At 48.1% G+C, this 21906-nt stretch overlaps 1 protein-coding gene across 2 annotated transcripts in view; it reads left to right on the top strand.

The window, feature by feature from the left end:
- Positions 1-368: 368 nt before the first annotated feature.
- Positions 369-21906, top strand: part of PDE8A (phosphodiesterase 8A) — a 110605-nt gene continuing 89067 nt past the window's right edge. For both annotated transcript variants that reach the window (XM_077317467.1, XM_077317468.1), the window contains exon 1: positions 369-1143. In XM_077317467.1, the coding sequence (XP_077173582.1) occupies positions 910-1143 (234 nt within the window). In that variant the 5' untranslated portion in view covers positions 369-909. The remainder of the gene's footprint in view (positions 1144-21906) is intronic.

Here is a 21906-nt window from a genome sequence, read left to right on the forward strand (position 1 = left end):
GACCGTCTCCGCTGCCTTGGCGGGGCTCGGGGGCCGGTGGGCGGCGGCGAGGATGCGCTAGGGGGCGAGCCCTCCTCCTTCCCCCCCGGGGGACCCGGGCGAGCGCGGCGCGGCGCGTCGGATGGAAGGCGTTTCCCGGGGAAGAGGGTAGCCGTCGGCTGGAGGCAGGAGCGGGTGGATGCCTGCGGCTGGGCCGGCGGAAGAGGCAAGGCGCCGGGCGGAGCGCGGTCCGGAGACCCTCGCCCCAGGGCGCGGAGAGCCCGCCTGGAGCCCGCGTGGGGGGAGGCGCTTGGGCTCCCGGAGGGAGGGCGGGCGGGAGGAGTCGGGAGGGCGGGCGGGGGGCCTCGGGCCAGGGGTGGGGGCTGGGGGGGGCAGCAGGAGGAGGAGGAGGAGACCCCACCCACCGCCTCCCGGTTCCAGGGGCCCATGAGGACGGAGCGCGCTTTGCCGGTTGGAGGGGGTCCCTTCCAGCGCGGGAGCCATGGGGCCGTCCGGAAAGCCGTCGGATCTGACCTCGTCTTGACCAGAGAAGCCCCCGCGGGGAGGGCAGATAGCAGCCCTCCCTCTGGCCCGGCTTCCAACTACTAGGAATGTTCCCCCCCCTCCCTAAAATGAAGTTGCTGGACTCTTGATTCGCATCTGACTCCCCCCTCCTGGTGACTTGTGAGCCCCCCTTTGCCGAGGCCGGGGATCCAGAAAGCCCATTTTTGTTTCCTCCTTGGGGGGGCCACTGGAGTGGGAGTGAAGGAAGCCCCCCTCCCCCCCCTTGCGCGCACCATGCTTCTACTGGGAGAGGGATGTGGAAGACGGCGCTGACCATGCGGAGTGGGGCCCTGCGAGGCCATATAAACTGCTAAGGGAAGCAGCCTCCGGACAGACCCCCCCCCCTCCGGACAGACCCCCCCAGCCATGGGCTGTGCTCCCAGCATCCACATCTCGGACAGCAGGGTGGTCTACCACAGCAACAAGGAGCCCGAGGACTCCAGCTTTGCACCGCAGCAGCAGGCCCACCCTGTCCCCGGATTATTCATTAAATCCTCCAACACCTCCACGTACAAGTTAAGGGCGAACCCCGCCAAGAAGGACAAGCGGAGCACCCGGAGCATGGAAGTGGAGACTCAGGCTGGCCGGTCCAGCGTCAAGGTAAGTCTTCTTCTTCTTTCTTTGGGGGGGGTGGGGGGCGGGGAGCGGGTGGGACGGCTCAGAGGTGGCTTTATTGACACACCAAACAAGAGGCCGGCCCCTGGTGCACGGATTTTCCGCCAGCCTGGCCGGTGGCCGCTTGCGGGTTTCTTCCACGGAGAGACTCTTGCGACAAGGTGAAATGATCCTTTTGAGGTTTTGCCTTCTCCTTCCCTCCCTCTCTCTCCTTTTGGCGTTTGTGGGGTCAAAGAGAGAAGTTCGGTGCCTGTGTTGAATAATACTGAACGCTTGAACGCCCCTTGGGCCTGTTTTCGCCTGGCAGCCACAGCCAGAGTGGATACGGGCCGGTCTAAACTCCCAGCAACCTTGCCCATTCGCTCTGATTCCACATCACCTCTTTGATTTCCCCCCCCCACCCCCAAGTTTGTTTGCATAAGTTTATTTTTAGGCCCCTTTCTAAGAAGGAACAGGGCCGATAGGAACAATCCCTAGGAGGCTCTGGTTTGCAGAAAGGACCATGGCGTGTTGGCCTTGCGGACAAGGATTTGTGGGTGTTGGCATACCGAATGGGAACAGAATGGGCATGAAAATGATTGATTGGTGGGGAGGGGAATGCGGTGGTTGTAATTCTGAGTCAATTTAAGAGACTCCGGGGATCTGTACGAAGAGGAGGCCAGCAGGTTTATTGGGTGGTGTTTTGATCTCATGTGGTGACAACGGAGACACGTACCTGCCAAAGGCAAGCAGACCGGCCTGTAAAATTTCCAAACAAATGTGTTTAGAATTAGGGGAATTAAAGCCAGGCCAAGAGGTAGAGTATTTTCTTGTGTTTCAGTTCTCGAGGGACGAACTATTAGGGATATAAGGTATTCCATCAAGAAAGTGTGAAAAGATTGAAAAGAAAATAGTGATGTCAGTCCCAAGGCAAGGATTTTCTGCCCACAGCCCGATTAAACTGTAGTGCAAGGACATTAAAAGCAAAATTAGTTACGTAACTTGCTCAGGTATAAGGCAAAGCAAGTCTTGTTGATTTTTGGTGGGACTAGATTATATGTGATTTATTTAGCTGTGTTTTTCTCTTCGAGATGCTTATGGGAGCACAAACAGCTTCCTTCTCTATTTTAGCCTTACAACATTCTTGCGAGATGCGTTCGGGTGGTTTGCTGTGTTGGACGGAAGCAACAGAGCAAAACTGAAGTCCAGCAGCGCCTTTAAGACCAGCAAAGTTTAATTCTGGGCCCATGTGCAGGCACACTTTTCAGATTCTCGCAAGGTAAAGAGCACAAGTTGCTCAGCTGGTCGTGGGTGTTTTGACAAGAGGGGCCATGCATCACCGGCCGGGCAGACACCCTGTGAGCAAAGGTGACCAGGTTTAATCTCTGGCTGTTGGCAGTTCAAAAGATCTCGGGTGTGCTTGAGGCACAGCCAATAACAGTCAAGAAAGCTAACGGAGCAAGATGGACAGCACACCTTAGCAGGTAGCAGTTTTATGGATACTTGGTGAGGATTTGAATCCAGGACTCCCCAAACCAAATGCAGCCCTCTGACTGCTGCACCGCCCTGAATCTAGTATGTGGATGAAAATGTAATTTGTGTGTGTGATTTAAATGACCTATTTTGTCTTCTTGAGGACAGTAGGGCCTTAGAGACCCGTGAAGTATATAAGTTTAGAGACCCGTGAAGTATATAAGTTATAACTTATATAAGTATAAGTTTTCAAGAGTCGAAGCTCCCTTCAAAAACACAAAGGTCTTAGGGTACTGTGCTCAAATGCATAACGGCAGTAAGCCAAAAATCGGAGGGGGTGATATAGAAAAGGCCTCTGATCTAAGAGGAGCCCCTAAATACTTCTCCCTGGAGGCAAGCCCCGACTGACATGTGCTATGCGCAAGGTCAGGGAAGGGAGCTGTGATTCTTTAGGCTGGTGTGGAAGGAAGTAGCACAAAAGCTGGTGCATTTTCTGTGTGTCAATTTCAAGCACATCTGCAATATTACTTGGGAGTAAACTCCACTAAGCACAGTTGGACTTACATTTCAGTAAACATGCATAGGATTCATTAGGGCCAGAGAAATATCTCTGCTAGTGGCAGGCCCTCGTCACTGAGAGGCAAGAAGAAGGTTGGTTCTTATATGCCGCTTTTCTCTCCCCGAAGGAGGCTCAAAGCAGCTTATATTCGCCTTCCCTTTCCTCTCCCCACAACAGACACCCTGTGAGGGAGGGGAGGCTGAGAGAGCCCTGAGATTACTGAAGAAGAAGAAGAAGAGTTGGTTCTTATATGCCGCTTTTCTCTCCCCGAAGGAGGTTCAAAGCGGCTTATAGTTGCCTTCCCTTTCACCTCCCCAATTACTGGCAGAGAGGTGACTTCAGTTTCTTTCCCCTATTCTCAGTATTTGTAGGAAGTTTTCATATGTATGTGAAAAAAACAGAAAAATACAGTTTGGCAAAAGGAAGAAAAAAACAAACAAAAGATCCCGAGTTGGGGTGCATTACAGGTGCTACAAAGAGCACAATATCTGTGCGCCTTGCACAAGGAAGGCAAATTAAGAAGAAGAAGAAGAAGAAGAAGAGTTGGTTCTTATATGCCGCTTTTCCCTACCCGAAGGAGGCTCAAAGCGGCTTACAGTCGCCTTCCCATTCCTCTCCCCACAACAGACACCCTGTGGGGTGGGTGAGGCTGAGAGAGCCCTGATATCACTGCCCGGTCAGAACAATTTTATCAGTGCCGTGGTGAGCCCAAGGTCACCCAGCTGGTTGCATGTGGGGGAGCGCAGAATCGAACCCGGCATGCCAGATTAGAAGTCCGCACTCCTAACCACTACACCAAACTGGCTCTCAATTAAATGTCCCAGTGAAACTCTGAAATGTGCTAAGGGAGACCTTTGGTTCTTGCAATATACTGTCAGAAAGTCCCGCAGATTTGAAGATGGAATTTACAAAGATCAAAGGGCAAAGTCTGAAATCTTACATGTTCTTAAAATCCTTCTCGCCCCGGAGTAAGCAGGCCTCAATGCACTAGAACTGGGAGGGGAAAAATTGCAGTGGTACCTGAATAATCACTTCCACAGCTTGCAGGATTGAAGGTATCGGAAATGATTTAAAATAAATTGCATAGTGGATGATTTATTCGACACTGACAGTTGTATTTTGCGGCAGCCGTTGGGCCTGTTGCCCAGTTAAATTCATCTTTAAAGTTGATGGCGTGAATTTTAATTAATTAACACATTGATTTGAACCTGCCTGCGAGCTGGGTGGTGGGGAGGTATTTTTAAGGACTTGACTTAGGCCTAGTTCTCACTGAGACGTCTCTGGACTGCATGATATGACTGCTCCTTCCCAGTATCCCAGTCTCATACGAACAACATTGTACATGGCAGGGAGAAAGGGCCCTAGCCCTGTAAGAGCCAGCTTGGTGTAGTGGTTAGGAGTGCGGGCTTCTAATCTGGCATGCCAGGTTCGATCCTGCGCTCCCCCACATGCAGCCAGCTGGGTGACCTTGGGCTCAACATAGCACTGATAAAACTGTTCTGACGGAGCAGTGATATCAGGGCTCTCTCAGCCTCACCCACCCCACAGGGTGTCTGTTGTGGGGAGAGGAAAGGGAAGGCGAATGTAAGCCGCTTTGAACCTCCTTCAGGTAGAGAAAAGTGGCATATAAGAACCAACTCTTCTTCTTCTTCTTCTTCTTCTTCTTCTTCTTCTTCTTCTTCTTCTTCTTCTTCTTCTTCTTCTTCTTCTAAGAATGCATCGCACTGCTATTTAAAAATTGCTGCAAACAGCAAATTTGGGTTGCTGCTGGGGTGGGCTTCAGTGGTAGAACTTTGCACACTTGGACCGTCCAAGTTCAGCCTCTGGTGTGTCTTTACCTGGTGGCAGATGAGTGTTGCAAAAGTCCCTTCTCCTCTCTGCAGTCGGGGGCAAGTTCTGCCGGTCAGAGCTGAGAAACAGCCTGGGCGCTTCCGAGGTACGGATGCAGCAGCTGCAGCTCCCAGCTCAAACGTCATCTTTTCTCTCTCTCAGCTTGGTTATCATTTAAACCAGAATTTCACTGATTGTCGTCAAAGCCAGCACTAGAGTGAATAAAACAACACCCTTTTGTTAAAAAAAAAATTGTTGGATAAGCAGATAGATCCCTGATCTGAGACGAATAAGGCTTTGGACCACTTGGAGGGCTGCACCGTGGCATTTGTGGCCGGCGTCCTGACTCGAATAGGATTTCTAACGCATGTTAGCAGCACGTCTGACTGCAGCCAAGACTGTAGAGTTACAAAAGCACCATGACTGGGCATTAAAAGCTGACAAACTGTTGCAGTAGAGCTAGCCATAAAATACGACGAATATATAAATAACATATTGTAAGAGAGGCACTGAGGCTTACTCTGTATCTCAAATCTTCACACGTGCATGTCTGTTGTCAGAGAATCCCTGCCTGGCCAGATGGCAGATAATTGCTTTTTTTGGGGAGGGTTGTTTTTAAACCCATGAAACTTCCGCCTTCAAACTGCATTGCACGTCGTCTTTTGCTCTTAACATCTCCAAACGGCAACTGTTCGAAATAGCTCTTGAGTTGTGTTCAGATCTGGCTTGCAAAGAACATTTAGGTCATGTTTACAGTCAGTCGAGATTGTGGCAGTGCAGAGGGGGGAAATGTACGAATGTTTCACACTTGGCTAGTATTACGGCAAATGGAGTGAAATGGAACTTTCTTAGAATCAGAGAATCAGAGAATAATAGAGTTGGAAGGGTCCTTTCTTGTTCTAGAGCAGTGGTCCCCAACCTTTTAATCACCGGAGACCAGTCGACGCTTGATAATGTGATAATGGGAGGGGGGGGTAGTCTTTTGCCAAGGGACGTCACCGCCTCTTGAGCCCCTGTTCCACTAGCTTTCCCGCCGGCAACCCTGACTTCCCACCGCCCGCAGCAGCTGTGCAGTGCCACACTGAGGGGGAGCCCCAGCCATGGTGGCCACTGGAGAGCACCAAAGGTGAGCTGGTGGCAGAGCAGCAGGGCAGCCCCCAAGGCAGCATCCGGGGAGGAGGACAAGGAGGAGCCGCGGCCCGGTACTGACTCAACCACAAACCGGTTCCGGTCTCTGGACCAGGGGTTGGGGACCACTGTTCTAGACTACCTCTGAGTAGCAGCTGCTTGAGACAAACAGGAGATCCTGTAACCTTCCTGAATGTGTCTGTATGACTGCTACGGGCAACAGTGCTGGGTGGGATGCTCCATCCGCCTAGTCCAGCAGGATATTTCTTACGTACGTCGAAATGCCTAAGCGTCCTAAACAAAATGCATGCACACTAGTATTGTGCATAACGCATGCTGTATAAAGCACCAGTGGGCTATGTAATCCAGGGTGCCTTTTCCTCAAAAGTGATCAACAAGTTGCCCCGGAGGGCTAGCAAGCCCAGCCCAGAGGCCAAGGCCTTCCCCTGAGTTTTGCTGGCTCCGAATGGGGATGTTTCTTTTGTGGTTAGTGGACCCTGATAAATGTTTCCTGCATGAATCTATCTAACCACCTTCTAAAGGGGGGCTGTACTTGTGGTTATCAAGTGGTAGCGAATTCTGCCGATTTCTAATAATGCTGAGGCATAGATTTTTCTCTGCCCAACCCCGTTCTTTAGAAACCGTCTTTCCTTTCCGAAGAGTGCTGTGTCATCCTTTCATCCCATTAACGTTTCATTTTGATCGAACAAAGTTTTGAAGTGCTGGTTTTATAACCTGACCAGCCTTCGGGATTCGTGTCCCTCCAGTGAAATGCAAATTGCTGTTTTCCGTCGACACTGTTCCGCGATAAATGTTTTGTCACTGCGAATACGCCAGTGCTAATTCTTCCGCCTCGAATCTATGATGCCCTTCAAACACCTGGGTGGGGAGGAATTTCTCTGCAGAAAGTTCTCCCCCATTGGAGATTTCTCTTTCCGCCCTTTTCTTGCTTGTGCTCTGCTTTTGCTGTCTGCGGCGGTTGCTCTGCACCCTCCTTGCCCTTTTTCCCCCCTCCCGTTTTTTTCCAGTGACGTCAAACTTCTTGCACAAAGCTTTGGCTCCCACTGAGTCAATGCTTTCCCACAACGAGGCATTCTGAGCGCTCTTAGTTGCTACGGCTGTCTGCTCGTTAGGCCAAAAACGCTTTGCTATAAGGGCTGATCACCTTTTATTAGATTTCGGGGTGGCCCAAGGCACGGGGGAAGGTGTGCCCTCCCTCTTTGTTGACGTGAAGAAAACATTTTAAAATGTACTATGTACTTGTTGATCCCCCAACCCCCTTTTTGTGTTGTGTCAAAGGCATTCCTTCCCAAATTACGTGCAGGGAGAGAGCTACTAGAAGAAGAAGAGTTGGTTCTTATATGCCACTTTTCTCCACCCGAAGGAGTCTCAAAGCGGCTTACAGTTGCCTTCCCTTTCCTCTCCCCACAACAGACACCCTGTGAGGGAGGTGAGGCTGAGAGAGTCCTGATATTACTGAAGAAGAAGAAGAGTTGGTTCTTATATACTGCTTTTCTCTACCTGAAGGAGTCTCAGAGCGGCTTGAAGTCGCCATCCCTTTCCTCTCCCCACAACAGACACCCTGTGGGGTGGGTGAGGCTGAGAGAGCCCTGATATCACTGCTTGGTCAGAACAGTTTTATCAGTGCTGTGACTAGCCCAAGGTCACCCAGCTGGCTGCATGTGGGGGAGCTCAGAATCGAACCTGGCATGCCAGATCAGAAGTCCACACTCCTAACCACGACACCAAACTGGCCACGAAAGAGCTGTGAATGAAAGAGAGCAGCCTTTGACCATGGAGGAGCCCCTAAAATAATTTTTCAAGGTGCCCCGGAAGTGACATCAGCTGGCCTTGCCTCCCTGCCAAGCCCCCAGAAGTGACATGTCACTGGAAGTGACATCACCATCTGCATTAAAGAGGCAGGCTTGAAGATGACTGGGGAGAGGGGGGCAGACAGTGCATGGTTTAAGGGGGGAAAGGTGCACATGCTCTTCCCCCTTCCAGGTGCAGAAACCACAAGAGCACACACAGTCAGGAGGGGAAGAGATTTTAGCGGCTGGTTCCCTAGCCTGTGGCCAAGTTGGGAAAGCTTGAAACAGAGACTCCTTCTAGGTGCAGAAATCTCCTCCATAATGGAAACTACCTGCTATGTGTCTGCTCTGTTCCTTTCTTCGGCCTCGATTTATCAAAATATTTTTTGCTTGGGGGGTGGGGTGTAGGTCTGGTACATCCTTACGGACCAACGGATTGCACCAATTATAAAGGTGCAAAAGAATTAAGTGTCATTGACTTTGATGATCTGAATAAACATGCAAGAGGACGCTTTGTGTCTCATAACCCCAATCCTAGATTTGTTTGTTTGGAAATAAGGCTGCAATGTTATGGCACAGGTGCTAGACAGTACTTCTGAATAAATAGGGAGAGGTCCCCTTAGTAAGTTTCACCTGAGCCCTCAGGGAAGGGTGGTATAGAAAGCCAATAAATAGATCAAATAAATAAATCAAACTTCATTGGAAACCAGGGGCCAAACTAGGAATGCAACCGGCGCTAGATTGGGGTGGTGGTGGTGGTGGTGGAAAAATTCTGCAGATGGCTTCTCCCTCCCCCCAGGACCTGGAAAGGCTGCAGGCAGCTGTTAGGGAACTCACCAGCAGGGGGAGCTCTCACGTGGCAGGGATCTGCAGCCTCCGAGCCTCACAGGGAAGTGAAAGGAGGAGGGGTGGTAAGGGGTGGGGGACAGAAGGCGATTGGCTGGCTGCTGGACAAACAGGTAATCCGGTTGGAGGAGGAGGCAGTCAGGGGTGGGACAGCCACCCTGAGTGGGTGTTAAGCGCTGAGTGGCACTTAAGACATGAGACCAGCTCCTCCTCCAAGGCCCTACCAGATATATTAAGTCGAACAGATAAGCATTCATTCAAACAGTCCATTGGCAGCCTCATGCAGGTGACTTTGGCTGAAAGCAGTTTACTTTTGCCTAAACAGGGATAAGGCGACTTCCAGTGAACGAATGCTGCAGAATTGGGCCCTCTTACAACAACCGTACTGTGCGTTCTATTTATACTCCCACTATATATCTGCTCTCCCAGGCAAAAATAAATAGCAGTGACGAAAACGGTCCGGACTGGAAAAATCAGTGTACGTTCCACAAACGATGGAAAACCTCGTATAAATATAACAGAACAGTATGATTTTTGCGTACTTTTTCTTTTTAAAATAAATCATCAGCCCAGGCAGTAGCTGTACATACCGTTATGACTGTGCATATGAATGCCCACCATATATTGGGGCTGGTTTCCCCCCTAAAACGTTAAAAAAAAAATTTGAATCAGTCAGTTGTGATGGGATGCTGAAGCTTCTTGGATGAATTGCTTTCACAGCTGGTTTGTTGACAGTTAGGATGCCAACTCCTGTTTTGGGAAATTCCTGGAGATTTGGGGACAGAGCACCTGGCACTGGTATTTAGAGTTCACTGCCTCTGAATATGGAGGTTCCCTTTCGGTCACCATGTCCACCAGCCACTGACTGACTAATCTTCCCTGTGTCTGATTAATTTCCCTTTAAATGCCTGTGGCCATCACTACATCCTCTGGCAGCAATTTACATATTCTAATACACTTGTTGAATAAAAATATTTTCTTTCGTCAGGAATCTACTGCCCATTGGCTTCTAGTATTTTGGGAGCAAAAGTTCTCTTGGTCTTCTCTCTCTCTCTAACCCTTCTACACACCTCTCACGTGCTTTACCTCTGTGGTCTTCTTTTCTAAATGAAAAAGAGGTGCCTTATGATGCTGCCTTATGCGATCTAACTTGGTATTCTCCTTCCCAGTTTGGCAGGTGGCTCTCTAGGGTGCCAGGTAGAGAAGGACCTGGAGAGCCAGTTTGGTGTTGTGGTTAGGAGCGCGGACTTCTAATCCGGCAAGCTGGGTTCGATTCTGCGCTCCCTCACATGCAGCCAGCTGGGAGACCATGGGCTCGCCACAGCACTGATAAAACTGTTCTGACCGAGCAGTGATATCAGGGCTCTCTCAGCCTCACCCACCCCACAGGGTGTCTGTTGTGGGGAGAGGAATGGGAAGGCGACTATAAGGGAAAAGCGATAGGGAAAAGCGGCATATAAGAACCAACTCTTCTTCTTCTTCTTCTTCTTCTTCTTCTTCTTCTTCTTCTTCTTCTTCTTCTTCTTCTTCTTCTTCTTCTTCTTCTTCTTCTTCTTCTTCTTCTTCTTCTTCTTCTTCTTCTTCTTCTTCTTCTTCTTCTTCTTGTAGTATCAGCTAATCTGACAGCTTCTCTGTCGCCTGCATGTCCATCCAGAGGACAACCCGGCTGCTCAAAGGGTTACAACTGAAAGTGACTGATTTACTTTGCCTCTAGCTTCCTTGTTCCATTTGTGATAAAAAACATTTTTTATAGCTTCCAAGGTTCATAAATTATGACAATATGAACTTTGCAGGATAGAACATAATTAAATAGCAATGTTTCTGATATGTACATTCCTCCAGACCTTTTCGCTGCTGTAGGCTGAACTTTTGGCCTGAAATTAAACCCCCAGGCACTTTCTCTACCTCCCCCTCCCCTTGTAAAATCTGTAAATATGTCGCTCAACATTATGTGAAAGCTTAGCATTTTATAAACCAGAAGCTTTGGTTTCCACTTATTCACCTTCTGTTTCTAGGGTGGGTGTGTTTAAGAGCAATTTCCCCCTTCTCAATGTTTTCTGTTTTTTTTTTTTAAATCCTAAACTAAAGCAGTCTTGCAATTAAGAATACAATATTTACTAGACTACAGTTTTAAAAAATAATCAGCTAGATGTTGCAACTGAAGTAATTTTTGACCTAAAAGTAAAAAAAAAAATTGTAACACTTCCGTAACATTGCTTATCTGGAAGCATTTTTTTTTTTGGCCATAAATGAGCTCCTGTAAAAATGCCAGAACTGTATTTTTTTTTCCCTTTTGGCTCTTGTGCTGAAGGACTGGTGAATGTCGGTCATTCAGTCAGTTGGTAATTACGGTATAACATCAGAGCAATAAGGTAAAAAACATGGAATGCTTGTTTACACCCCAAACAGTATGGTAAATATCTAATAAAAGACTTCCCACTAACATACAAAAAAAGAAATAAGTTGTTAGAAATAGGTAAGGAAATTCAGAATAAAATTTTTACAAAGCAGGCTAGGACTAAAATCTAAATTATCTAGAAAAACGGAAAAAATTAACCTTGGCTGGTATAATAGGGCTAAAAAAGAATACAAATAATTTTTCTCAATTCTCAGTTCGCTAAGCACACCCTCTGTTCCATGAACTCTATGAACTATCAGGCAGAAATTGGCTACCGATTTAGTAATTGCCGGTGATTCATCAGACAAGAGTTCGTTAACGATGGCTGTGTTGTTTACAGCTATTTGTCCAGACCCTAATGTCACCAAAGGGAAGATGAACCTAGCTCGGGCCTTAGCATTAAAAAACCCCAACAGCTTTGGGTTTAATATTTGTGATAAGGCGGACACCTTGCTTCACTCCCCCTGGAATGCCAGAGGAACTTGACAATGTAGAAGGTGTATTTTCCTGGTCATGTACTTGTCATATATTGGTTTGTCTCTTAATGAGCCCCATCATGGTGTGAGAGACAGCGTGGTGTTAAGACCGGAGGCTTCTAATCTGGCAAACTGCATTTGATTCCCTGCTCCCCCCCATGCAGCCGGCTGCGTGACCCTGGGCTAGTCACAGTCCTTTGGTCTGTTCTTTTCAACACCTACTTTGTTACAGTCTTTCTGCAAACATTTTGCGCCAGAACGGGTCTGTGGATGGGAAGTTGCAAGTTTCCACCTCTCCCCACCCATTTCGGTGCCCACATGGTCACAGGGAAACGGAGGAGAGAATGGAGAATCTCTGGCTAGGGATGCCGTGTTGTTTCTATAAGTACATTCACAGCAGCCGTGAGAATCCAACTGGGGATTGTTGGTTGGTAGAAGCAGAATGGAGCTGGGGTTTGGCCACCCACAATCCTGGCCTAATCTGGATAGTGGCCTGTCTGTGCTACTTAGAAAGCACCGGGTGGACCTCTAATAATGGTGGTGACGGCTGGGGGTGGGGATTCCTCATCCCCAGTTGGAGTTTGGCAGCCTACTTTGGCACAAGAGCCTTTAAAAATAAATGCCAGCTATTGGCAGATTATTTAGTTCTGGTTAGCTGGGTGCTGCTAGAGTAGGGTCAATGGATGCCCTATATATTCATCTAACCTCAATTTAGAAAACCTAACAACTTTGGTTTTAAATTTGTGATTTTGCAGCTAAAGACATAAAGGAGGTATGTCTTTAAGTAGGATTACTTCTTGTAGTCTACCAGGGGTAGTCAGCCTGTGGTCCTCCAGATGTTCAGACGCTGGCAGGGGCTCCTGGGAATTGTAGTCCACGAACATCTGGAGGACCACAGGTTGACTACCCCTGGTCTAGGCTACTCGCCCCGCATTCTGGATGGGTAAAACTTCATATATTTCGTTGCTAAAGTTGAAACCTTAGTCACATCAACTAGGGAGCGAGTTTTATTGAACTGAACTGAACGGGAGGGGATTTATTTCTGATTAACCTTGCCCTGCATGTCTGGGCACATGGCTTCAAGGAGAAAACAGGTAGCAACTCAGGAGAGTCCTCGTTCATTTAAAGAAGGTGTTCGCTGGAAGAAGGCAAATATTTTTTTGCAGTGTAACAGGTGCTAGCTGAAGAACAGACTGACATTCATGGGGTGGCCAAACTGTGACCCTCCAGATGCCCATGAGATCCTGCCAGCATGACCATTTGGCAAGGGCTCATGGTAACTGTAGTCCATGGACATCTGGAGAGGCACAGTTTGGCCAGGTTGCAGACATTTGTATTGGTTTGTTTCCATAATCCATTTCACCCTTTGGAGGACACAAAGCGGCTTCAAATACATGCAAAAAACCACTTTAAACCCAGGCTGGGCTGTTGTGGAAGTCTAGCTTTCCTCAGCCCTTTGGCTCTTGCCTCTGTCTACACCTGGGCTAAATACCTGCAGCTTAGTCCTCCTGGCCTCATTCAGGAGGCAAAGCTGTTCCTGGACTCCTTTCCCTCCTAGAAGCCCTTAGTCACATATTTGTAGAAGAGTCAGAACAGAAGCTGGGGCGGGATCTCATTCAGCAGCCAAAAATATTCCAGGCTTCCCTCTCTAGTTCTAAAGAAACTTATTCCTCCCCCCTGCTGCCCTCTGTCCCCATCTGGATTTGGGGGCAGCCCAGAGGAGAGAAGATTCAGCTTGCTAAAATCCCGTCCTCATATTAAAATGGGGAAATACTTTTAAAAGAATTTTTTAAGGGGGGATTGGGTGAAATAAAACCCAAATCAGCTGCTGGTGACGGGTTTTTCCGTTTGTGTGTCCTCTGGGCAAGCTTTCCCCTCAATGGAGGCTGAGGTCAGTGACAGTAAACACGAGACTTCTGCTTGGGTGTTAGGCAGCCGCCCCTGACAGCCTTTCGAAAGGATTTCTTAATGAGGGTTTGCGACACACATCTGTCTCTTGCTGTTCCTGCGGCCACATCGGTGGCAGGAGTGTGGGCTGGCCGGCTGCTGTGCTGACTACGAGTCTGTCTGTGCATCGTAGCCCTCAAGGTCACGTTGTAGCCACCCAAGGTCATATTTTGCCCAGCTTTGGCTGGCTCCAAAGAGAAATGCTGTAATTGGGGCTGTTAGGTTTGGGTGGGGCTTTTTGTTTTTGTTTGAGCCGAAAAAAAAATGTCCTTTTCTGCATAGAATATTGTGATTCACACTGCATGAATCATGCCCCTACTGTCTGATTTAAGGAGACCAAGGCCTAACATTTTAGAGATGCTAGATATTCACCACTTCCCAATGCAGGAAGAAGAATCAGGGCCACCATTCTTCAACTCCTGGCAGATGCAGCTTCAAACCAGATTTGGTGTCCTCTCCTGCTGTGGGGTATGCTGTTCTTCTCTCAGTACATTCCCAGCAGTCAGTTCTGTCCTCACCCCCACCCATAAGGCACGCTGTTTTTGAGTCTTTCCCTCCCTCCCTTGTTGGCTTCTATCACATCTCTCCCAACTGTTTGCCCAGCTCCTGCTTAAGCATGTCAGGAATGCCCTGCCTCAGTGACCTACAGTCATCCCTGCCTACTGAATAAATCTCTCCTGTCCACCCAGAGCCCTGGCGGGCATGTTTGTTTCCTTTTTGAACTAGCATCCAGTTCGCAAAAGATGGTTGCATTTACAGATGTTGCTCATTGGTTAGCCCAGCCTTTCTCAAAATGTTTACCTTTGAGAAACCCCTGAAACATCCTTCAGGCTTTAAGGAACCCCAGAAGTGGTTCAATCGTGCAGAATATGGTTGGGAAAAAGAGGTATAGACACGCCCACCCATGGCCCCTCCCCTTCCCACCCGCTCCAGGCCCATTATTGGCTATTGGGGGGAGGTGTTTGCGGGTCGACATGACCATATATGGCCATATCACGTATATATTTAAAATAAATTAGTTCTCACCCATTCAGGAACCCTTCCAGGGCCGTCAAAAACTCCTGGGTTAGCCATTCATTTTTGAAAAAGCAACAAAAGCAACAATTCTCCATGACTGCATTTTCAGTCTAGTCCAGCGGTGGCCAAACTATGCCTCTCCAGATGTCCATGGACATCTGGTCCGTTTACCTAAATGTCTTCACCATGCTTGCCATTAACTATTTTACCTTTTAAAAAGCTGCAGTTCTTTGTTGCACAGGTTTCCTGTCATTCATGACAATTTGCAAGTCTCAGCCAGTGCAAAACACTTCCCTGTGCATATGAGTCATCGAGAGCACATTGAAGGAATGCTCCAACATTGTCACCGTCAGGACTGCAAAGATGCACAAAGGAGATTTGTGCTTGCAGGTCTGAGCCGGGCTCAGTACCTTTTGGCTGATTCTGTGAAGAGTTAGGTATGCTCAAACTCAGTGAGGACTAGAAAAAGCCCCGGGATTAGCCTGCTACAGGCATATTACTTACTGATTAGCACTCACTGTGCGGTTGGAACTTTGGGTAAGATCGTGGATGTATGGCAAGATCATAACCTAAGCTCTGTCCTTTGCAGGCATGGATAGGGAGACATCTGCAACCCTCTGCAGATGCCTTGTCCGTGCATCCACTTACGTTTTCACATTTGGGTTGGCAACCAGGTCTTCAACCGTGGTTCAAGTGCAATGCTTAACCAGGGCTAAGGAAAAAGGATGGTAAAGGTAGAGGTAGAGGTAGAGGTATCCCCTGTGCAAGCACCAAGTCATGTCTGACCCTTGGGGTGACGCCCTCTAGCGTTTTCATGGCAGACTCAATACGGGGTGGTTTGCCAGTGCCTTCCCCAGTCATTACCGTTTACCCCCCAGCAAGCTGGGTCCTCATTTTACCAACCTCGGAAGGATGGAAGGCTGAGTCGACCTTGAGCCGGCTGCTGGGATCGAACTCCCAGCCTCATGGGCAGAGCTTTCAGACTGCATGTCTGCTGCCTTACCACTCTGCGCCACAAGAGGCTCTTAAAAGGATGGTAAAACATCACTAGGACTAAAAGAACAGCAAAAGAGAAAAAAGCTATCCTGTTTGTACTAGAGAGGAAAAGAGAGAAGCTGAATAAGTATACTTGGGTGGACAATTAAGACGTGAGGGCTGAAGTGCCATGACACGGCACAGTTGTGAGTTTAGCGGGCCAGTTTAGTCTAGTGTTGTTATCTTTTTCAAAAAATAAATCGAGTACCCGCATCTACAGAAACGTCTTGTCCCTAGAAATGACGGAGCTTTCATGAGCTCTCTGCTGTTCAACGGGGCTAAAAAAAAGAAAGAAAGAAAGATAAAATGAAAGAATGTGAACTTCTGAATGATATGAGCGTGCTCAAGGTCACTTGTGGGTTGTGTCTGCTTGGTAGAAGATACTGCGCAGCCGGGCAAGGACTCTTGTGCATTTGGTTGCCTGTTCATCCACAGACTGGATCCAGGGAGAAGTTTCCCTTGGAACACCATTTGATGCAGCTGCTGTAGGCTGGTGGCAAAGCTCTTAGCCAGGAATCCGCAGTTCAGATTTCATGTCCACCATGGACATGGTGAGCAAGGACTGCTATATGGTCAAGCAGTGTGGAGATTTTTCCTCCGTTCTGGAAGTCCTGCCTCGTGTCTGTTCAGGAGAAGAGAGGTATGCCGTGGAGCTAGCAGTTAGGATAATTGTACTTTTACGGTGGTCAGTGAACAAGCTCTTTTTTGAAATGCCCCTCCTAGGAAATCAGTTGCTGATCAGATACGTATCGGAAGAAGGGAATGAGAATGGAAGCAATTTCATTGGTTTGAAGGTCATAGCATCATAGAGTTGGAAGGCACCTCCAAGGTTGTCTAGTCCAACGCCCTGCACAAGGCAGGAACTCACAACCACCCGCCCACCCACAGTGACCCCAATTTCATGCCCAAGTGATCACTCCACCAAAAAGCTCCAGGATCCAGCCTGGCCTGGAGGGAATTCACCTCCCATCCCACAGTAGTGATCAGCAATTGGGTATGCAAGGAAGGGCCCCAAGAGACAACCACTGGCACATCCCTTCCTGCCCACCCACTCACCATCTGCCTAAGTTCATAAAAACACCATTTCTGTCAGATGGTGATGTAGCCTCTGCTTAAAAACTTCCAAAGAAGGAGAACCCACCACGTCCCGAGGAAGCCTGTTCCACGGAGAAACCACTCTAATTGTCAGCAGCTTCTGGATGTTTAGCCCAAAATTCTTTTTAGTGCCTTTAGCGAGGTTCCTCTGTAGGCTAACAAGGCTGTCCGAAGCAGAGGTTGTAAACCTACTAAAATTAGGAGGCTTAGATGGGTGCGATTCTGCTCAGCATGGCATTCCTGTTTCAGTCGTTTCTTCTTGGCATTCCAGGGAAGAGGACTGTCGCCTAAGTCTATCTCATTAATTTTTGGATGGGGAAAATGGACCAATTAACCTGATCTATTACATGAATAAAATATTCCTAGCACAGCGCTGAATGGCCCTTCAGTACTCAGAATACAAATTTCCTGCGCATTTCACCTTCAATATTGCCCACATCCAGGTGGGGCCTGGCGCTTACAACTGATCCCTGCCCGTCCATGTCTATATTCCTGCCAACTGAACACATCTGAAACAGTGAAATATGTTATTATATTATCCATTTTATAAGGACATCCATTCTACTTCTTACCTCTATTCTAAGCTGCCCATCTGTCCTGAAAACCACGGGACACTAACGCTTTTCTTGTCTTTGTCCACAAAAGTCCTGCCAGCCGGAGCCCCCCGGCCAGCAGGATGGCCGGCAGCGGTGCTCTGTCCTGGCTGGCCTGTGCAGGTGCGCCAGGCAGAGGCCCACCCTCGGCCCCCACCTTTACAATAATAAAACCCCACCGCTAAACAACAAAACAATCCCCACCTTAAAACCCTAACCCTCCCAGACAGTGAACACTAAAACTTTGTCTCCCCACCCCCCATTTATACATTTTTGCAATAACACGTTCATTATTTGTGCATAATTCAGTTTCAAATCCAGCCTTCGTTTCTTCAAAACAATTTTTATCAACTTGTGAGTCTTTCCAGTAGTTGTGTGTGTGTGTGTGTCTCCTGCTCTTATTAAATCTTCCATTGATTTCATTTTATACCCCCCTTGAGAGCCATCCAATGTTTCTTGATAGGTTAGCAGCTTACCTTTAATTAACATTTCAGGTCTCTAAAAAGCCCCAAGTTGAGATCCTCAATAGTGATTTAGGATTTCGACTCATCTTATATTTGTTCCATATCCTCAGTATTGCATGTCTAATCAAATGATTTCAAAAGCCCATATTAACCTTAATTTATTCATATGACAAACTCTCCTGCTTCCCTAATCTCAAAGCATAACTGTCTAATCCTAATAACCTTTTATTTCTCAACAGTAACCATTCTTTCATCCCTAAAAGACAACCCTTGGCAAAACCCAAACCTCCCCTTTCTTTAGCATCTTGTAATACTTTGTATTTAATGTGATGTTGCTTTCCTTGCTAAATAAATTTAGATATATCTTTTTTGCCATTGTTTAAATCACCCTTTCTCAACTTTTTCAGCATTAAGAAACCCATGAAACAGTATTCAGGCTTTGAGAAACCCTAAAAGTGGCGGGATGGTACACAATGTGGTTGGGAAGCAGAGCTGTGGACACGCCCACCCAGAGCTCCTCCCCTTCCCACCCCCTCCAGGGCCGTCATTGGCCATTTGGGAGGGGGGCGGAGTGCAGGTCGACATGACCATATATGGACGTATCACCCAATAAATGTTTAACACGCACATATATAACTCCCACCCATCTCTCCCATGACAACATCCAACCAAAAGGGAAAATGGTGAGAGGAGAACCATAACCCTTGCCATAGATGCCCGTGGCGTACCGCTGGTTAGCACAAGGGAGACCCCGCATCAGATCTTCCACTCAGACCCCAGCCTTGACCATAGACCTGATGTAAAAGCTCCATCTTGCAGGCCCTACAGAACACAGAAAGCTCCCACAGGGCCCGCAGCTCTTCCGGGAGCTCATTCCACCAGGTAGGGGCCAGGACTGAAAAGGCCCTGGCCCTGGTTGAGGCCAGGCTTCTCTAGGGCTAGGAACGACCAACAAGTTGGTACCTGCAGAGCGTCCCTCAGATCTGTGGGTCCCAGACCTCAAAGGGCCTTGAAGTTCAAAACCAAAACCTTGAACCGGATCCGGGCTGCAACTGGCAACCAATGCAGCTGCCTTCTTATAGTTGTATGGGGCTTCAAATATATGGCGCTTCATGCATATTCACAGAAAGCATTATATATAAGGGGAGGGGGGAAGAGAAAAGGTGACTGTAATATGCACCCTGCATGAGGAAATCGTTAAGTCCTGGCTTGCTTGCCACCAGAAAAGTCACCTCTGATTTGGTCACATCCCTAATCCTTCAGGAGGCAGGGGCGTCTCATAGTACAGACCAAAAATACTGCTCTGCAGGTAAACAGTGTTGGAGAATTCACCCCGAAGCCTGCTTTACCTTCCTGCAGATCCCCCACATTTACCATCGCTCCAACCTGCTGTGTTTTTGGAATAGACTTCCTCAAAAAAAAAGGCAGAGAGATAAATTCAAACAGGCTGGGAGTGTTTGGGGCAGCTGTTCAGAGCCGACTTTGAAATTAGTTCCTCCGGGCTGCAACTGGTCAACTTCCTTCTTCTCTGTCACCCAGAGAGATTGATTCGGGTCCTGGGAGTCCCTTTAGGAAGTTTTATGACTCCCAGACGATTGCAGAGTCTTGTGTGGGTCGAAAGAAACCGGCGTGTAAGCAAAAATAAGCCAAGGAAGACACTGGCAGTTTGAGGTTTTCCCCCCCCTCCCCGCCCTTTTCGGGAGGCCTTTGTGGTTCTTGGGTTCAAACTGAGAATGGGGGAGAATCTGTTGTCATAGTGATTTCCTAGCCAATCAGAAGATGCGTGTCTTCTCCCTTGAGCCAACTTGGCAATTTAGGAAAGTTTGGTCAACGAAGACTCGGTTTCCTGCGATCTTTCGAACAGTTCTCTCTTCGCCGTACCTACCGGACAGTTTTCGAAGTCTCTCTTCCCCCTTCTTTCTGGACTCGCGTCTGCCCAGATGCTAGATTTAATATTTCCCAAACAGATGATGTGACACTGACTCTTTGTGATGCGACGACAGCAGGGCTGGTGTTTGCTTCCTTTCTCAGCCCCATCTGCAAGGGCTTCCGTCTAAAATAGCAGGGAGTGTGAAGGAGGTAGGACAGAAGGAGGCCTGGCTGGGCTGAATCCTGCCAAGCTGGGGACCTGCACAACTTGCTAAGATCGTCTTCTCAAGTTTAGCTCTCCGTGCCACCTCCCCATTGTGGTGTCGTCCGCCTTTAGGGACCAGGCAAAAACATTTCTTCTTGTGCAGGCTTCTAAAACGAGGTCTCCCACGTTTGTAAATAGTCTCCACAGTCTCTTTCTGGGCTGTTTTACGAATAGCACTTTTAGGCTGCTGGATGTTGTTTAGTGCTCTTAGCTGCCTCTGACTCGGTGTGACAGTTTGTGTTTGTGGCTTGTTTATTGTTGGGAATTCTTAGGCCATTGGATGTTACGATTGTGTCGTAGTGCTTTGACTTTGCGAGCTGGTTGGAACAGGTTTGTTGAAATGTACTTTTTTGTTTTATATATTTTTTTGCCCTCAACTTGTAAACGAGTTGTGGCAAACCTGTCAGGGGGCCTTTCTCAACTTTTTTCACTGTTGAGAAACCCCTGGAACGTTCTTCAGGCTTTGAGAAACCCCCGAGGTGGTGCAATCGTGCTGAAAATGTTTGGGAAGCAGAGCTGTGGACACGCCCACCCAGGGCCCCTCCCCTTCCCCTCCCCTCCAGGCCCATCATTGTCCACTTTGGGAGCAGGTGGGTGGGTCAACATGACCATATGTGGTCATATCAGCCAATAAATGCTATATATATACCCTAGGGGCCAAGCCCTTTGCATTCAGGAATACAATCGGTGCTAGATTACAGGGGTGGGGTGGAAGAACTCTGTGGATGGCCTCCCCCTCTCCACAGGATGCAGGCTGGAGGCCCCTGGGAACGGAACTCACTGGCAGGGGCAGCTCTCATGCAGCAGGGATCTGCAGCCTCCGAGCCTCGGAAGGAAGTAGGAGGAGGAGGGGGTGGTCAGGGGTGGGGGATAGAAGGCGATTGGCTGGCTGCTGGACAAACAGGCAAGCCGGTTGGAGGAGGAGGCACTCAGAGGCAGGACTGCTGCCCTGAGTGGGTGTTAAGCCATGAGACCAGCTCCTCCTCCTCCTCCTAGCCCTTACCAGAAATATATTCCTCCCTCCCACCCAAATACTGACCAAAGCTGACCCTGCTTAGCCTCCAGTGTCTGATGAGACTGGGTTAGCTTGAGCTAGCCAAGAGTTGCACTACATAAATAATAATAATAATAATAATAATAATAATAATAATAATAATGATGATGATGATGATGATGAACAATTATTATTATTATTATTATCTACAACTTTCTGGATTTAGGGATCTAGTCATCTCTGCTTGTTGCATTAGAGTCCTTTTTCTCATGTCTTCAGTTAAGAATATGGGGGCTACTGTTGCCTGAATGACCTTGGGACCTTTGAGACCCAATCCCAGTATTAATCCAGAAGTGACGTTATATATACAAAAAAGGCACACAGTGCATTGCCCCACTGGAAAAACTATCAAAACACTTTCAGATTACAACCAAAAATATTATGATTGCCATTTTGTGCATGGCTTTAGACCAGACAGAATCCAAGTTCTCAAGATCTTTTATTATTTTAGTAAGCTGTTAATTTAAACCATTTTCCATATTTTAGGTAACCAGTTTTGGACCTTGGCGTTTTCCTTCCACTGTCCAGCATACCCCAGTCTGGCAGCTATATGCAAAACAAAAAGCCTGTATTCACCTGGAATTGTAGGAAGATAATTTAGTAACATTATATCTGGATTGTATGGAGAGCCAGCTTGGCGTAGTGGTTAGGAGTGCAGACTTCTAATCTGGTGAGCCGGGTTTGATTCCCTGCTCCTCCACATGCAGCCAGGTGGGTGACCTTGGGCTCACCACAGCACTGATAAAGCTGTTGTGACCGAGCAATGATATCAGGGCTCTCTCAGCCCCACCCACCTCACAGGGTGTCTGTTGTGGGGAGAGGAAAGGGAAGGCAAATATAAGCCACTTTGAGACTCCTTTGGGTAGAGAAAAGCGGCATGTAAGAACCAACTCTTCTTCTCCTCCTCTA

Source organism: Paroedura picta, chromosome 18, assembly GCF_049243985.1.
Source record: "Paroedura picta isolate Pp20150507F chromosome 18, Ppicta_v3.0, whole genome shotgun sequence".
NCBI lineage: Eukaryota > Metazoa > Chordata > Lepidosauria > Squamata > Gekkonidae > Paroedura > Paroedura picta.